The 13718-nt window shown below is 43.5% G+C and overlaps 2 protein-coding genes across 2 annotated transcripts; both read left to right on the forward strand.

The window, feature by feature from the left end:
• Positions 1–316: 316 nt before the first annotated feature.
• Positions 317–8736, forward strand: TFAM (transcription factor A, mitochondrial). The gene is made up of 7 exons (XM_059821246.1): positions 317–384; positions 547–683; positions 2671–2741; positions 4015–4164; positions 5616–5711; positions 6758–6814; positions 7817–8736. Exons 1-7 carry the CDS (start codon positions 317–319, stop codon positions 8033–8035), a joined length of 798 nt encoding a protein of 265 aa, XP_059677229.1. The 3' UTR covers positions 8036–8736.
• Positions 8737–9472: 736 nt separating this feature from the next.
• On the forward strand, positions 9473–13547 carry DNAJC9 (DnaJ heat shock protein family (Hsp40) member C9). Its single transcript, XM_059821140.1, has 5 exons — positions 9473–9652; positions 9728–9868; positions 10100–10354; positions 11136–11219; positions 12005–13547. Exons 1-5 carry the CDS (start codon positions 9473–9475, stop codon positions 12122–12124), a joined length of 780 nt encoding a protein of 259 aa, XP_059677123.1. The 3' UTR covers positions 12125–13547.
• The last annotated feature ends 171 nt before the right edge of the window (positions 13548–13718 follow it).

Raw genomic sequence — 13718 nt, forward strand, 5'->3', positions numbered from 1 at the left:
CTGCCCGCGAGCCGTAGGCCGGTGGCGGTGGGTGCTGCGGGGGGCCGGGCCGGGCCGGGCCGGGGTGTTCGACCCCCTCCCGGGGGGCGGGCGGAGGCGCCGCCGCGGGGTCACCTTGGGGCGGGCCCCTCCCGCCAAGCGGGGGCGGGGGGCGGTGCCGCCATTCCTCGTCCCGCCCCGGGCGCGCGTCACCGCCGCGGCAGCCAATCGCCTCGCCTCGCCGCGGGGGGAGGGGCCTGCGCGCGGCGGCCGCTTTCCCAGGGTGCCGTGCGGCGGCCGCGCGACCCCTGCGCGCGCAGGGGTGGCGCGCGGAGGCATGGCGGCGGCGCTGGCGCTGCTAGGCCGGGCCGCGGCCCTCGTCACCGGCGCGCAGCGGCTCCTCAGGTGCGGGCGGGGCGGGACGGGACGGGGGGCTCCGGGACGGGGGGCGCGCCGCCTCGGCGGGCTGCGGCCTTCGGCCTCCCCCGCGCGTGCGCCGGGCGTCCCGTGAGGCCTTGCGGCGCGTCGGGGCGCTGTGGCGGTAACTGGCGGTGCCGTTGTCCGCAGGGGCTGCGGCGTCGGCGGCTCGGCGGAGAAGTGCCTCTCCAGGGGGATCAGCTCGGGTGAGCGCCCGAAGCGGCCTCTGACGGCCTATTTCCGTTTCCTGAAAGAAAACCATTCTGCCTTTAGGCAGAGCAACCCAGGTACGCGGCCTGAAGGGAACGGGGTGCGGTGGGCTTGGCTCTGCTCCTAGAAATGCGAAGGCTTAACGCCTCGGGCGGGCCCGAGGCTTCGTTTAAAGCTGCCCTCACTTCACGTAGGCACGGTGTTTTCTCTCCAGAACGTGTGATTTGAAAAGAAAACTAGAACAAACTACTGCCTTGTGACACTAAACGTCCTGAAGCAACTCAAGTATCTTACCCTGATTTCAGGAGACCAAAACCATCCTTTTATCCGTAGCACACCACGAGTAAATTCAGCGTTGCCATACTTGCTGCCTGTACCTGGATTAGCTTAGTCTTTTATACTTGATAACGCAAAAAAGCGAACGTTTGCGTGTAGCTTTAAACGTATTTAAAGAAAGAGCTCATCTGGGCAATACGTGTTAACAACGATTTGTGGTTTTCAGCTATTTTTAAATCTGTATGTATTTGAAGTACACTATTGTTGATTTAACAAGCTGTGTATGATTTTCTTTTGATGCTTAGTCATTTAAAAACTACATATACTGAACTGCCTCAATGTATAAGGGAGAAAAAGTAAATGTATTTAGAGGAAAATGGTTTTCTGTGAATATGCTTAATTTATTATCAAAAACGTTATTTACAGGCAATGCGGTCACTCTTATTGTCAGAGCAGCAAAATGGAAAGCTGCGCTGGTTTTGAAATTACTGTTGAAATGAATGTTAAACTGTTTAAAGAAGTGGGGTCATATTGGGCAAGTCATGAGGTAAATTTAAGTAGGGAAAACCATTGGATACCCTGGTTTGCTCGGTAATTCAAGAGTTCAACGGGTTGAAAAGTTGAGAACTGAACTTGCAGACCTTACTGTAGTTACGTGCCACACCAGTGTTTTCCACGTTACCAAAATTCAAATAATCTGCAAATAAATGTACTGTATCTCATATGCAAATTGAGAATTTTGGGCTTTCTTGTTCCAATAGAGGTAATGTTCAAAAACAACCTGATAATATATTTCTTTTCTTTTATCATTGGCAAAGCATCGTATTTTCCAAGGTTTTAAGATGGGTATACTTGGACTAAAAACTCCCCATCTGTCTTGTTTTTCCAGAATTCTGGAAGTCAGGTTACTGATAAGAGCTTAGTTTTGCTTTTCCACTGTTGAGATGGCTGAACTTTACGTTTGAGGTGGGAGAGAGGAAGATCTATTTTTTTCTTTTAGCGTGAAGCAGAGGGAAAGCCTGTAAAGGAGTTTTCAAGAAAATAAAAGCTTATATCCTCTTTCCACCACCCGTGGGGTTTTTATTTGGGTTTTTTTTTAAATTATATTTCTTTCCCCCTTCACAAATTCAGGTCTGACTGGCAACCTCATCAGATGACCATAGTGCAGGGGCCAGAGTCAAAGGCAGTCAGCTGAAAACCAAAGCGGATTCAAGTCACTGTAATTTTGTTTGTGGGAGAAGGAAATTACTTTTTCTTTAACCTTCCTTCTGTTGAATAATATTGTAAATAAAGGACGTTATTTTAGTAAAGGTCAAGCATATATGCTATATCAGGTGGGTAAGATCACATTATACTTGCTTTAAAGAATCCAGCAGACTCTTTTTGCCAAAAAACTGACAACTGGAAATTTTACTTAGAGGTTTTTTGCCAGCCCCCCTCCAAGTTTGGACCATCTTGAATTGTATAGAAAAGAATTCAACTCAAAAGAAAAAAAATCAAACTGTTGTGGAGAGGTAATAGCTGTCTGTCTTGAAATGGTGCTTCAGTTTATAACTGCATGTTTCGTTCGAGTTTGAACAAAGAACAGGGACTTTTACCCCCTGCCCAAATATTATAGTTCCCTTTAAATGCCACAGTAAGTTAGTTAGTTTTATGAAGGGAGGAAAGTATATTTGTACAGGAAGAAGGTACTAGTGACAGCTTTCCTTGGGGAAAAAAAGATTGAAGAACCTTACTAAAGATACCATATTGATCTTTATTTTCCTGCTTTCTAATTTTAATGTACAGAAATGAGCAACATAGAGCTGGTTAAAAAAATAGCAGGTGCTTGGAAGGAGTTACCAGCATCACAGAAGCAGGTAAGTTTGTATCTTTGCCCTGTGCACTTTGAACTCCATAGAGTCTTAGTGGTTCTTTTACTTGGTTTGGTGTCCTCTGGGGACAACAATAAAAAAGCGCGTGCGTACAAAGGTTCAGACGTAAAAACAATTCTGAAGAGAATTGGGAGCTTTGAAGTGCTCGGGGAGAGATACTTTGAGACTTCTACACGTGACCGGGGTTTTAGTATTTTTAATATCTTGCCAGAGATACAAATGAGACAGATCTTGCTCTGTGTGGCTGTAGGGCTGGGAACCAGTATCTCATTTCTTTTTGAATGGTAATTGTGTATGTGTGCGCGTTAGTCTATAGTAACGTAAGCATTGTAAAGTTGATCTGCTTTCATATGCGTAAGTTAGGTGAAAGCTTAGTTAATTTTGATGAAAGGACCAACTTGTTTTTCTGCTGATTAGATAGTAAGCAGAGACCTAACTTAACAGGTAGCTTTCTTTAAGTTTCATCTTAACTTACTTTTTGTCATAGGTAGTGAAGTTTCTTTAAGAGTGGCAGTTTCAAGGGGTAATGTAAAACAGCTCTATGAATTGCTAATCATTGCTGAATATAAGTGCCATTTATAGCAAAGTAATGATCTTCTTTGATTGCAGTTAGCAATTGGAGTCAGTTAGGAAGTAATTGCAGTTTTCTAGCTGAAGTAGTATCTTTGTTGAATAGAATTGAAGTGCTCTTATATCCCTTCTGGACTTCTGGCTCTATGTGCCTTGGTATAAAATATACCTTTTCATTTGTACTGCTGAAATGGAGAACAGGATGGTGATTTTTCAGGTCCACCTGGATGCTTGGTAGCCTGGCTCAGCTCTTCTTGGTGCCCTGGTACTAAGGCCATGATTTTATGATGCTTCTGTACCTGGTATTGACCGGCGTACGAATGTATTCGGTGACTGCAGCACTGGTCTGCTGCAATGGGTATACACACTTTAAGAGTAATGATTTCAACCAAGCTTCAGCTTTTCCTTCTTGGATAGAAGATTGTTGCTTTGAGCTGCACCTGAAGATTTGGCCGATGTTATCAGATGAACTGAGATAATTCATGGGAGGAGCCCAGGTTTTGAATCTGAGTTCTTCTGAATGCATTCTGTTAATCAAACGGATCTGAAATTGTGACTTTAAGAATGTTATGTTCCAAGGTAGTCTGTAGTGGTTTGTATTAGTACATTAGAAGTGTTAGCTTGTTTAACGGTCAAGTGCTTCTGACTGAAAACATCTGTTTAAGGTTGGTGATTGTTTGCATTGTAGGTTTATGAGGAAGCTAGAAAGACAGACTGGCAAAGATATGAAGAGCAGTTGGCTGCATATAAAGCACAGCTATCTCCAGCCCAGGCTGCGGCTTTGAAAGAAGAAAGGAGAAAACGACTGGCAAAAAGAAGATCATTCAGGGCAAAAAGAGTAGGTATTTTGAAGTTCAAGTTTCTTTTCTGTTAAGGAACCTGAAGTCTTATTTGTCTAGTATACAGAGCAGAGTTGAGGCATGTTTAGAAATATAAAAGCAACTCAGAATTAAAAAAAAAAAAACAAAAACAAACCCAACCAGAACAAAACCCCATGGATTAAAATAATAGCTGATGTTAGCGGTTATTTTAGTGGCTTTCCTGTGCTTGAAGACCAGAACTAGCACATATCTGTGTGCTTTTTTCTTCCTATTCTTAAAGCTGCCTAAGGAATGATAGGTAATAAAAAGCATTTCAACCAGCAACACTTCCTTTACTTGGGGAGACATCCAGAAATAAATAGCTTTTCACAAAGACCTTGTACCTGTTACTTCAGTGGCCCCTACAAGGTGGTAGCTCCCTGAAATAGCCTTTTTTCCTTACTTTCTTTGGATACTGCCACTTTGCTACCTGTGTAGCGGCTGACATGTTGAATTAGGCCTGCATAGAGGCACGTCTGTCAGTGTCCTTTATTGACTTGTTCGTACAGATCATCTTCCCTATTCCCTTTTAGCTGGTTTATATACAAATCCAGAGAGACTTGGAACCATCTGTAAAGATACAATATTAACGGTATTGTAAAGATACAATATTAACGGTTTGTCCAGTGGCAAAATCATCTGAAGGGGTTACTTATCACTTGTTCACTTCTGTGAATTAAACTGCTGGCGTGAAACTGCCCTAATTGGCAGAAGTGAAATTAATTTGGTTTAAAAGACCCCTACTTAGAGGAAGTTTTTAATCCAAATGATTCTGCTGATCCTTTTTAGAGTGTGGCACCACAAGGAATTTAACTGGCATACCTAATACCTAAGCAGATGTTAATTTGCAGCACCCAGGCTGCAGTGGGAGTGTCTTAGGGCTGGAGAAAACAAGAAGTGTAATTGCATCTGTAACTTGCTGTACTTTCCCTCTCTCACCATCATCCCTGTAGGCAAAGCATTCTGACAGCGGAAACCTAGTTCCGTTTCCCTGGAAAACCGCTGGTTCTGTTCCACTTTCTCACTTCCCACAAAGTTGGGTATCTGCCCTCCTCTCTGCAAGCGTACAGTATTTCACACCAGAAACCGAAGCCTTACGAAGATAATAGAAAACCTGTTGTCACAAATATCTTACTGAGTGGAATTTATTAACAGTCTTTGGTTTCTGGGAGACTTAGCTGAAGTAAGAATTGGTTTAAAATGCTTTTTTTTAATGTCTGAAAATTCAAGTTGTTAGCTTTTCTTAATTTAGTTTAGCGCTAGTCTTGACAAGCGGTGAGAGTATCTTGGCATTCAGTCCAGTTTACAGAATAAAACACCAAAAATTAATTTGAGTCTGGTTTTGGTGTAAAATGTAAAGACAAATGTTAAGTTTAGTTTTGGAAAAACGCATGCTTGGTAGATTGAATAACTTTGCTTGTTTTTAAAGGAATTGACTGTGCTTGGAAAACCTAAAAGACCTCGTAGCGGCTTTAACATTTTTGTGTCAGAAAACTTCCAAGAAAGTGAGGGAATTTCACCTGCGGTAAGCCAGGAAAAATTGTTCTTTAAAATGGATCTATCGTGTTCAGAAAATCTGTTTTAGATTCTCTCGTTTTCAAAGAAACTGTTCAATAGGTCGGTATCTGCATTTTGCTTTGCTGAGGTTATTTCTTTTTAGGCTGCGGTGATCTGCCTATACTGCTGGTGGCATGTCCTATATAAACTGCTGTGTTGGTATACAGACTTAAAATATTTGCGCTATTTTTTGCGCTTCGTTGTGACAGACTTCATCTGTTCCTTCTGTAAGGAGAGAATTCTACTTCTCTTTGTTTTGGTGCAGAATTACATTAGTTTTTCAGATGGTTGTGGCGGTCTGCTGCCATTTCTGTAGTAGTGGTTATTGTACCTCCTGTAGCACAGTCGATGTTACGGAACATGCACGAGTTCCTCAGTAAAGGTGCAAGTTCTGCACTGAACTGCGCTTTGGCGTGATTTAAGTTATGCTGGTGGATTACAGCTCTTGAAGCGCTGGAGACCTCCCCTGTATGCCTAATGCGTTCCTTAGCCTATGCATTTAGTCAGTAAATCAGGATGGTGGAGATGGAAAACCGAGGAACAAACTGTGTACAAGGCAGGCATCTCCAGTTAGCTGAGGACTGGTTTGACACACACAGGGGGCAAAATAATCCTGAAGTGGTACAAAGTTTCCTGTGAACATGGTTAATACTTAAGGGGGCTTGGCTTAAGTTAGGGCTTGGTTTAAATGAAACCAATATGCACTGTGAGACGTAGTGACGTTGCTATAAATCAGCTCAGCTGTTCTGTCTGCCTGCTTTTGCGGCAGGCTAAGAAACTTAAACTGCTTCATGCTTATATTACCTGTAAATGTGGCTCAGATGACGCCCAGCAACTTGTTGAACTGTGTCATTTGTTATTTACCTATGTTAAGAGGGTATTAAGCTGGTGTGAATGTGCTTTTTCACACTGGTTTATACTTGGCTTTCACTAGTGTGGCATTCGTCTGTAACCCTCTACGGTCAGTCTGTTGTTAAAATAATCCTAACGTATTGTGTATTCTGTATCCCATAGGCAAAGCTGAAGCAATTATATGATGTGTGGCGAAAACTGTCCAGTTCTCAAAAGCAGGTACGTCAGCAGATTTTGATGAGGCTCCGATCTAATCGGAAAATGTCAAACCTGAGTAAAAATTAATAAATTCATACAAAATCTTGAGCTTGATTGCTCAAAATATAATACTGAGGAAAATCCTCTGAGATCTTATTTATGTGTCTTGAAAAAGATTGTCATTACTTTTATTCCAGTAGTGACCATTTCTTTGACAGTGTTGATGAAATGCGAGTGAGTGGGGTAGGATGGAAATTCGGTATGCCTGGAAACGGATGTGGAGTGGCATCTAGGGAGGAAGGTGGAATAATTTACAACAATTTGGGGGGTTTTTTTAGTATTATATAATATTTTTGAATGCCAGCATAGTAATTTGCTGCTTGTGGAAAAACTTTTGACAGGTAAAAGCAACAGAAATCTATGAGTGATGTGCACACAGTAATTTATTAACTTTGATTGTCTTGGGGATAATTTTCTGCCAGCTTTCTCAGTGTATTGGAATATGAACCTGCAGATGGGTATAGGAAAATTGGAGGGGTGCTATACTGAAATCTAATCTAAACCTCCAGATTTTCAAGTATTCTGTACCTTACTGTCCTTCCTCCTGAATGTCCTCCTTCCAGATTGTTTTGAATTGTTCGAACGTGCGCTAGGTTCATGTTTTTTCTGTAGAAAAAGAATTTGAAATAGTTCTGCAGAAATACCTATTCCCATTCCTTACATAAGCCCGCTCTCTCAAACGAGTACTCAAATAGAAAGCCTTAGCTGTTAGTAGTGATACTGAATAAACTTCCTCTTCAGGAATGGCCACCCGTTGACATAACCATAATTCAATGCTAAGGTTTTGTATTTTTGTGCAACTTTGAAGTTTTTGGAATTTTCTGGAGGCAGAAGTGAACACCTGGGACGTGCATTGCACAGGTCTTGTAGTAAGTCACCTTTGTGTCCAAGGGGAGGATGTGACATGGCAGTTATCCTGAGAAAGCCCCTTCTGTAAACCGTTGGTACGTCGTTTTCTTCCAGCCATACCTGCAGCTTGCTGAAGATGATAAGGTTCGGTATGAGAACGAAATGAAGTCGTGGGAAGCAAAAATGGTTGAACTCGGACGTGAAGACCTGATACGTACCAGAAAGCAAAGGCCAAAAAAGAAAACTGCTGAAACTGCCAAGAAAGCTGAAACAGCCAAAGCTTCCTCACGCAAGAACAAGGCAAAATTAAAGTTGAAAAAATCAGAAGAATAAAATGGTGAAGTATTTTATATTTAATGCCCTTTGGTTGTCATGTCTTTACCCTGCTCTGTTAATGCTGCAGTCAGCATTAGCACTGAAATTTGGAAGGCCCGTAAAGGGCCCACTGGAGAAGTAGGAAAGGTGATCAGGTAAGAGAGGAGTCGGTGTCTCTCGGAACTGACTGAAAATAATCATTGCAGGTGTAGCCCGAACTGTACAACAATAACCGGTTAATCAAGCTGTGAATAGTGATACTCACTGACATCAGCAGAGCTCTCCAATAATGGCAGATAACGACTAGCTTTTATAAGATAATTTTTTATGAAAGCAAGAATATTCTACAATGTTACCATCTAAACTCTGTAAATAAGAGCTGAAATCTGAGTTCATGCTGTTGTTTTATTCCCTCCATGGTATTGGTAGCGAAATGTTCTACATTTCAACAAAAGGCACGAGAAATGTAAAATACTAACTTTTATTTTATGCATCTGTCTTTTTGTACGTATCAATCTGTGTATACCACTCATGTTGCATTTAATTAAAGACCATATGAGTTTTGTATAAAGGTATCTTTGGACTTTTATTCCATGGTTTTGTTTGGATACATGCAAACACTTTTGCCTTCCTGTTGTCACATTTGGGACAGCCTGGAAGGAAAAGGAAATGTGTGAACTGTTAGAACTTTGATGTAATAAATACAGGTATTTTGAAGAGTTGCTTGGTTTTTGTTTTTCCTGGGGTCCGTGTGTCTTAATGAAAGCCTCAGAGGTATTTGGGAGCATCTGTATTTTTAGAAGGAAGGCAAAGCTGCTTCAGTAGTTGGTGGATTTCATCCAGCCTGCAAGAACCGCCTGACCTATGAGGCTTATTGCTTACCAGTGGGAAGTGGAAAGCCAAATAGGAGTCCCTTGTATTTTTTTTTTCCTTTCCCCCCCTTTCCCCCCCTTTCCCCCCCTTTCCCCCCCTTTCCCCCCCCTTTCCCTTTTTTTTTTAATTTAGTGAGGGGAAGGGTATCCGAGCGCTGCCGGCTTTCCTGTGCAGAAGGCGTACTGAGCGCCCCGGCAGGAGGGGAGGCTCTGGCCTGCCCCTGAGGGGGAGCACCGTGAATCCCAACCGCCGAAACTCCCTCCCCACGCTCGTGGGAGGGATGGGGGACACCAGGCCGGGTACGGCCCCGCTGCAGGCGTCTGCCCAGCTCCTGCCGCCTTCCTGGCCGGCTCCTCCGGCCACCTCTGCAGCAAAGCTGCCCTTCCGCCGCGGAGAGGCAGCTCGGGAGAGCGACGCCCGGCAGCCTCCCTCAGGGGACTGCCCTCCTCTCAGCCGCCCGCCCGCGCATGCGCCTCCCCGCCTCCCGCCCAGTTCTCGCGAGAGGCGGGCGGGGCGCGGCGGTTGGCGCTCTTGAGGCGGCGGGCCGGCGGGCGGGGGCGGCGCCGCGGCGGCGTTGGCGGGATGGGGCTGCTGGAGCAGTGCGAGGCCGCCTTCGGCTCCCCCGACCTCTACCGCGTCCTGGGCGTCCGCCGGGAGGCCTCGCCCGAGGAGATCCGCCGCGGCTACCACCGCGCCTCGCTCCGCGTACACCCCGACCGCGCCGAGCCCGATGCTAAGGAGGAGGCGACGCGGCGGTTCCAGGTGAGGGGGTGAGGGAGGGCGGACGGGCGGCACCGGTGGCCCCTGACCGACCGACCGGCCCCTGTGTCCCCACAGATCCTGGGCAAGGCGTACGCCGTCCTGAGCGACGCGGAGCAGCGCGCCGTGTACGATGAGCAGGGCACGGTGGACGAGGAGGGCGAGGCGCTGAGGGGCGAGCGGGACTGGCAGGAGTACTGGCGGCTGCTCTTCAAGAAGGTGAGGGCCGGGCCGGGCTCTGGGCACCGGCGGCGGGGCCTGGCGGGGCTCACCTCAGCGGGACGGCAAACCCTCCGCGAAGGGGCAGCCCGCTGCTTCAGAGCGGTAGCCGCGTCTCCCTTACGAGCTTTGTGTAAAACACTGGGGTTTGGGGTTTTATTTTATGCTGTCTCTTAAATCCTTCTGGTGAATAAATCCTGTAACTCAAGAAGTGTCACTTCTTTGTTGCAGATCACTGTAAAAGATATTGAAGACTTCGAAAAAAGCTATAAAGATTCAGAAGAAGAGCTAGCTGATATTAAAGCAGCGTACGTGGATTTTGAGGGTGACATGGACAGAATAATGGAGTCTGTGCTGTGTGTGGACTATACAGATGAACCAAGAATACGGAAAATCATAGAAAAAGCCATTGACTCTGGAGAAGTCCCATCTTACAAAGGTTTTGTAAAAGAGTCTAAGCAGAAAATGATCGCAAGAAAAAGGCGGGTAGGTTATATCAATCAGGGACCAAAGGGAAACATTATTTATGATAAGCTTTTAATCTCCCTCAGTAGAAATAAATGAAACCGTTCTTAAGACAAACATTTGCCACAGGATTGCTGGGTTACAGATCTTGCTCAGTATCTCCGAATTTCACATTTAGTCAACCTGTGTTCTCCAGCCCCCCAAATGGTTGTGAAAGGCTTTCAAGTTGTAATAGGCTGCTACATATTACTACTTTCTTTTATTTCGTTATTATACACAATGGCTTACTACAGTTTAGCCTGTTCCTCCTGCATTTAATTACAAAGCCATGAGTTGCTGGAGTTAGGAAGCGTACGTGGGGTGGAAATATGTTATGCTCGCCTTTTGGCAAGTGTGAAATAACATTTTGGACTAAATGGACCTCTTCTCCAACATGTCTGGGGTTTTTTTTTGGACAATTTGTAGAATATGTTATATACACATCACAGTAACCTTTCTGTAAGAAAATGTAATAGCCACAAAGACAAAAAAAGTGCAGGTGGAGGGGAACAGGGATGGGGGTGGGCATCTTGTCATGTTCAGCATTGTGAAATGGCAAAAAGCTGTCCCGCTGTACTAAATTGCAGAACCAGAATGGGCTTTCTTGTTGAGTGATCTCTCATCTGTGGCCAAACTTGGAAACAGTTTGTGTTTCCTTGCAGCTATTTATATACAGGTGCAAAATAAAGTGTTTGGTAACTAATATAAGACTTTGTCAAATAACGTGCAAAATACTTTTTAAAAATCTAGTTTGCTATTTTAGGCAGAAAAAGAAGCTAGAGAGGCAGAAAAGACTAAAGACGAACTGGGCCTTGGTGGAGAAGATGACTTGAAAGCGCTGATTCAAGTAAGGCTTTTTCTGTCTGTTGAAGATAATTATGTTACTGGCTTATAACTGTGTTTTTTCCCTGAGCACCTTTGTGTTTTGGATCCTTGCAGCTCCTCTGAGTTCCTGAGGTTAAAAGCTGACCTTAACGTTAACTATCTATGTACTTTAATAGTCAGAGCATGGTATGGATTTTATTACCTGTGTCTTCTTAAAAATTAACAATGTTATTCTAATATGCTTATTCTTACTGCATACACAATCAAAATATTTAACTTCTGGTTTTAGGCAGTTAGGGAGTGTTAATGATTCTTTCTTTCTGAGGGATTCCACAAGGATGTAGAATTTGATAGGTCTTACTATTTTGCTTTTCTGTCTTGGGGATCAAGGAAAGAAACATACTGTTTATGTTCTGGTTTTCGGAATGTTTTCTGTTTCTCCTTTCTTACTGTCCAGTGGGCTTCCTAGAATGTTCACACTTAATCATTCCTCAAATTGTAACAGAGTTTTGGGTCTAAACTAGAAATTGCTTTGCTTTTCCTAGCCTTATGTCGTGATTTTTTTTATTTTTTTTTTAATAGCCCCTCTTTACCTCTGTCTTGATACTTCTGAAAGTTAGGTATAGAGTCTAGAGTATACAAGTAGGCTTTTGCTTGACAGTACTATACCTCCTGTAGCATGTATTCCCTGTTTAATCTATTCCGAGATTTTTATGTAGCTATCTAACTTCAATAGAATAATCTGTATTGGGAAGTAGTAAAAGTTTTGGGTTTGGTTTTGTTTTGGTTTTTTTTCCCCTCCCCCAGAGCAGAAATAAAGATCGAAAAAAGGAAATGGATGACTTTTTGGCCCAACTGGAAGCAAAATACGGGAATAATGCTAAAAAAGGAGGAAAGAAGACTGCAGCCAAGAAGGGAAAGAAATAAAGAACTGTGTAGTCTGAAATATCGGGTATAATTTTGTACGAGAACATGTGGGTTTGGGAGAATTGCAGAGTGTTTCTGCACTACTGTTTTGGAGTGTGTGTGCATCAACTTGCTGTGACTGGGAGGTACGATACAGAACACATCATGAGCAAGAAAGACAAAGCATTCTGGTGCTACTGTTTAAAATCCTTTGGGTGCTCTTCAGTTAAGATCAAACAGATTGTCGACTAAAAGTTTTGTTACAGTAAGGAAGCGGTGTGATGTGTGGGATGCCTGGGTGTTTATTAGTTGAAGCACCTTCCTTCCAAACACCTGCTGGGTATCAGTACAGCTGATGGTGAAACAATGTCATCCCACACCTTTCAGTCTTCTGTGCTGGTTCCTGTGGCTTCTGCGTGAGAAGCCTTATCTTTTTGCTATTCACACGTTTCTTTTGTAACAAATTTTCAGCTGTTTTTAAAGGTTTTTGCACTTCAGCTCAACAGGTGTTTTTTCAGATGTCCCAATGGTTTTATAAAGATACTTTTGAAAATTGCAGATTTAATAAATGAAAAGATTTTGCAGAATTCTGTGCTATGTTGCTTCCCCAGCCCTCTACGTTGTCTTAGTAACTGTTCCAAACAAACTGATCATGTTGACTGTTTTGACTAATTTAAGGCAAGTAAATACTACATGCTTCTATAGCAGCTGAAAATATGGCTATATTGTTACTTGTGGCATCAGCACTGGTGATGCGATTAAAGGGCCACGTAGGAAAAATGAGACCGCATCACGTATGTGAGTATGCAGAGATTCTCTTAACACACTGAGGTAATAAACTTAAAAATGCACAGAACAGAGTCAGTTCTGTGTGTTTCTAGGGTTCGTGATGTCCCATAACAAGGCGTTCCAAAACTTAGAAACGTCCTGCGTGTTACTTCAATAGCATCGCAGTCAAGTCTGCTGTAGGATGGTAGTGATTAGCTACTTCATTGTATTTGTCAACAGTTCTGTTACTTCAGAAGTGAAGTACTTCTGTAAGATGTGCAAATACGTTGAAGGTTTTTACTTCAGCTGGTTTTAAACCACTTGATGTAGTGTGGGGGGGTATGAATTTGAAGGGTAACTAGTTTTCAGCTTGCTGTAGCTCAAAGGAATGAGGCTGGCTTTATTTTGTGGATCATTTTTCAAAGGCTTACGAGCCACTAGGTGAACATATAATTTTGAATTGAAGGTCCTCATTCCTTCAGTGATAGCATTCAGGAACTGACTATTTAATAGAGCTTCCTGGGGGGAAGCTAGAGGTAGACGGTAACTCTGTTCCCTTCTACTTGGCTGCTTTCAAAAATTATCCTGATTCTGAGAGAGTACAGCATATTGTTAGGTTGCATAACACATGACTTGAACATTACTCTTGCCATACAAAATGGATACCTAACAGCCCAGGAGAAGTCTCTGCTGTCAACCATTTGTACAGAAACCGAAAATTGCCTTATGATGAGACTGCTCCCACTTTTTTAACATACAGACTCTTCTAGGCTATGAAAAACTACATTATGTTACAAGAAGTCTGTTCAAGTTTATTTGTATATTTTGTAACTCTTAATGCACTAGG

Source organism: Gavia stellata, chromosome 9, assembly GCF_030936135.1.
Source record: "Gavia stellata isolate bGavSte3 chromosome 9, bGavSte3.hap2, whole genome shotgun sequence".
Lineage (NCBI taxonomy): Eukaryota > Metazoa > Chordata > Aves > Gaviiformes > Gaviidae > Gavia > Gavia stellata.

What these genes read in the sequence shown, in the direction of transcription:
- TFAM (XM_059821246.1), top strand. Translation starts at nt 317, where the DNA reads ATGGCGGCGGCGCTGGCGCTGCTAGGCCGGGCCGCGGCCCTCGTCACC. An exon ending in CTTTAGGCAGAGCAACCCAG is followed by an intron (nt 684 to 2,670) that starts GTACGCGGCCTG and finishes TTTAATGTACAG; the next exon opens with AAATGAGCAACATAGAGCTG. An exon ending in TACCAGCATCACAGAAGCAG is followed by an intron (nt 2,742 to 4,014) that starts GTAAGTTTGTAT and finishes TTTGCATTGTAG; the next exon opens with GTTTATGAGGAAGCTAGAAA.
- DNAJC9 (XM_059821140.1), top strand. Translation starts at nt 9,473, where the DNA reads ATGGGGCTGCTGGAGCAGTGCGAGGCCGCCTTCGGCTCCCCCGACCTC. An exon ending in GGCGGCTGCTCTTCAAGAAG is followed by an intron (nt 9,869 to 10,099) that starts GTGAGGGCCGGG and finishes TCTTTGTTGCAG; the next exon opens with ATCACTGTAAAAGATATTGA. An exon ending in TGATCGCAAGAAAAAGGCGG is followed by an intron (nt 10,355 to 11,135) that starts GTAGGTTATATC and finishes TTGCTATTTTAG; the next exon opens with GCAGAAAAAGAAGCTAGAGA.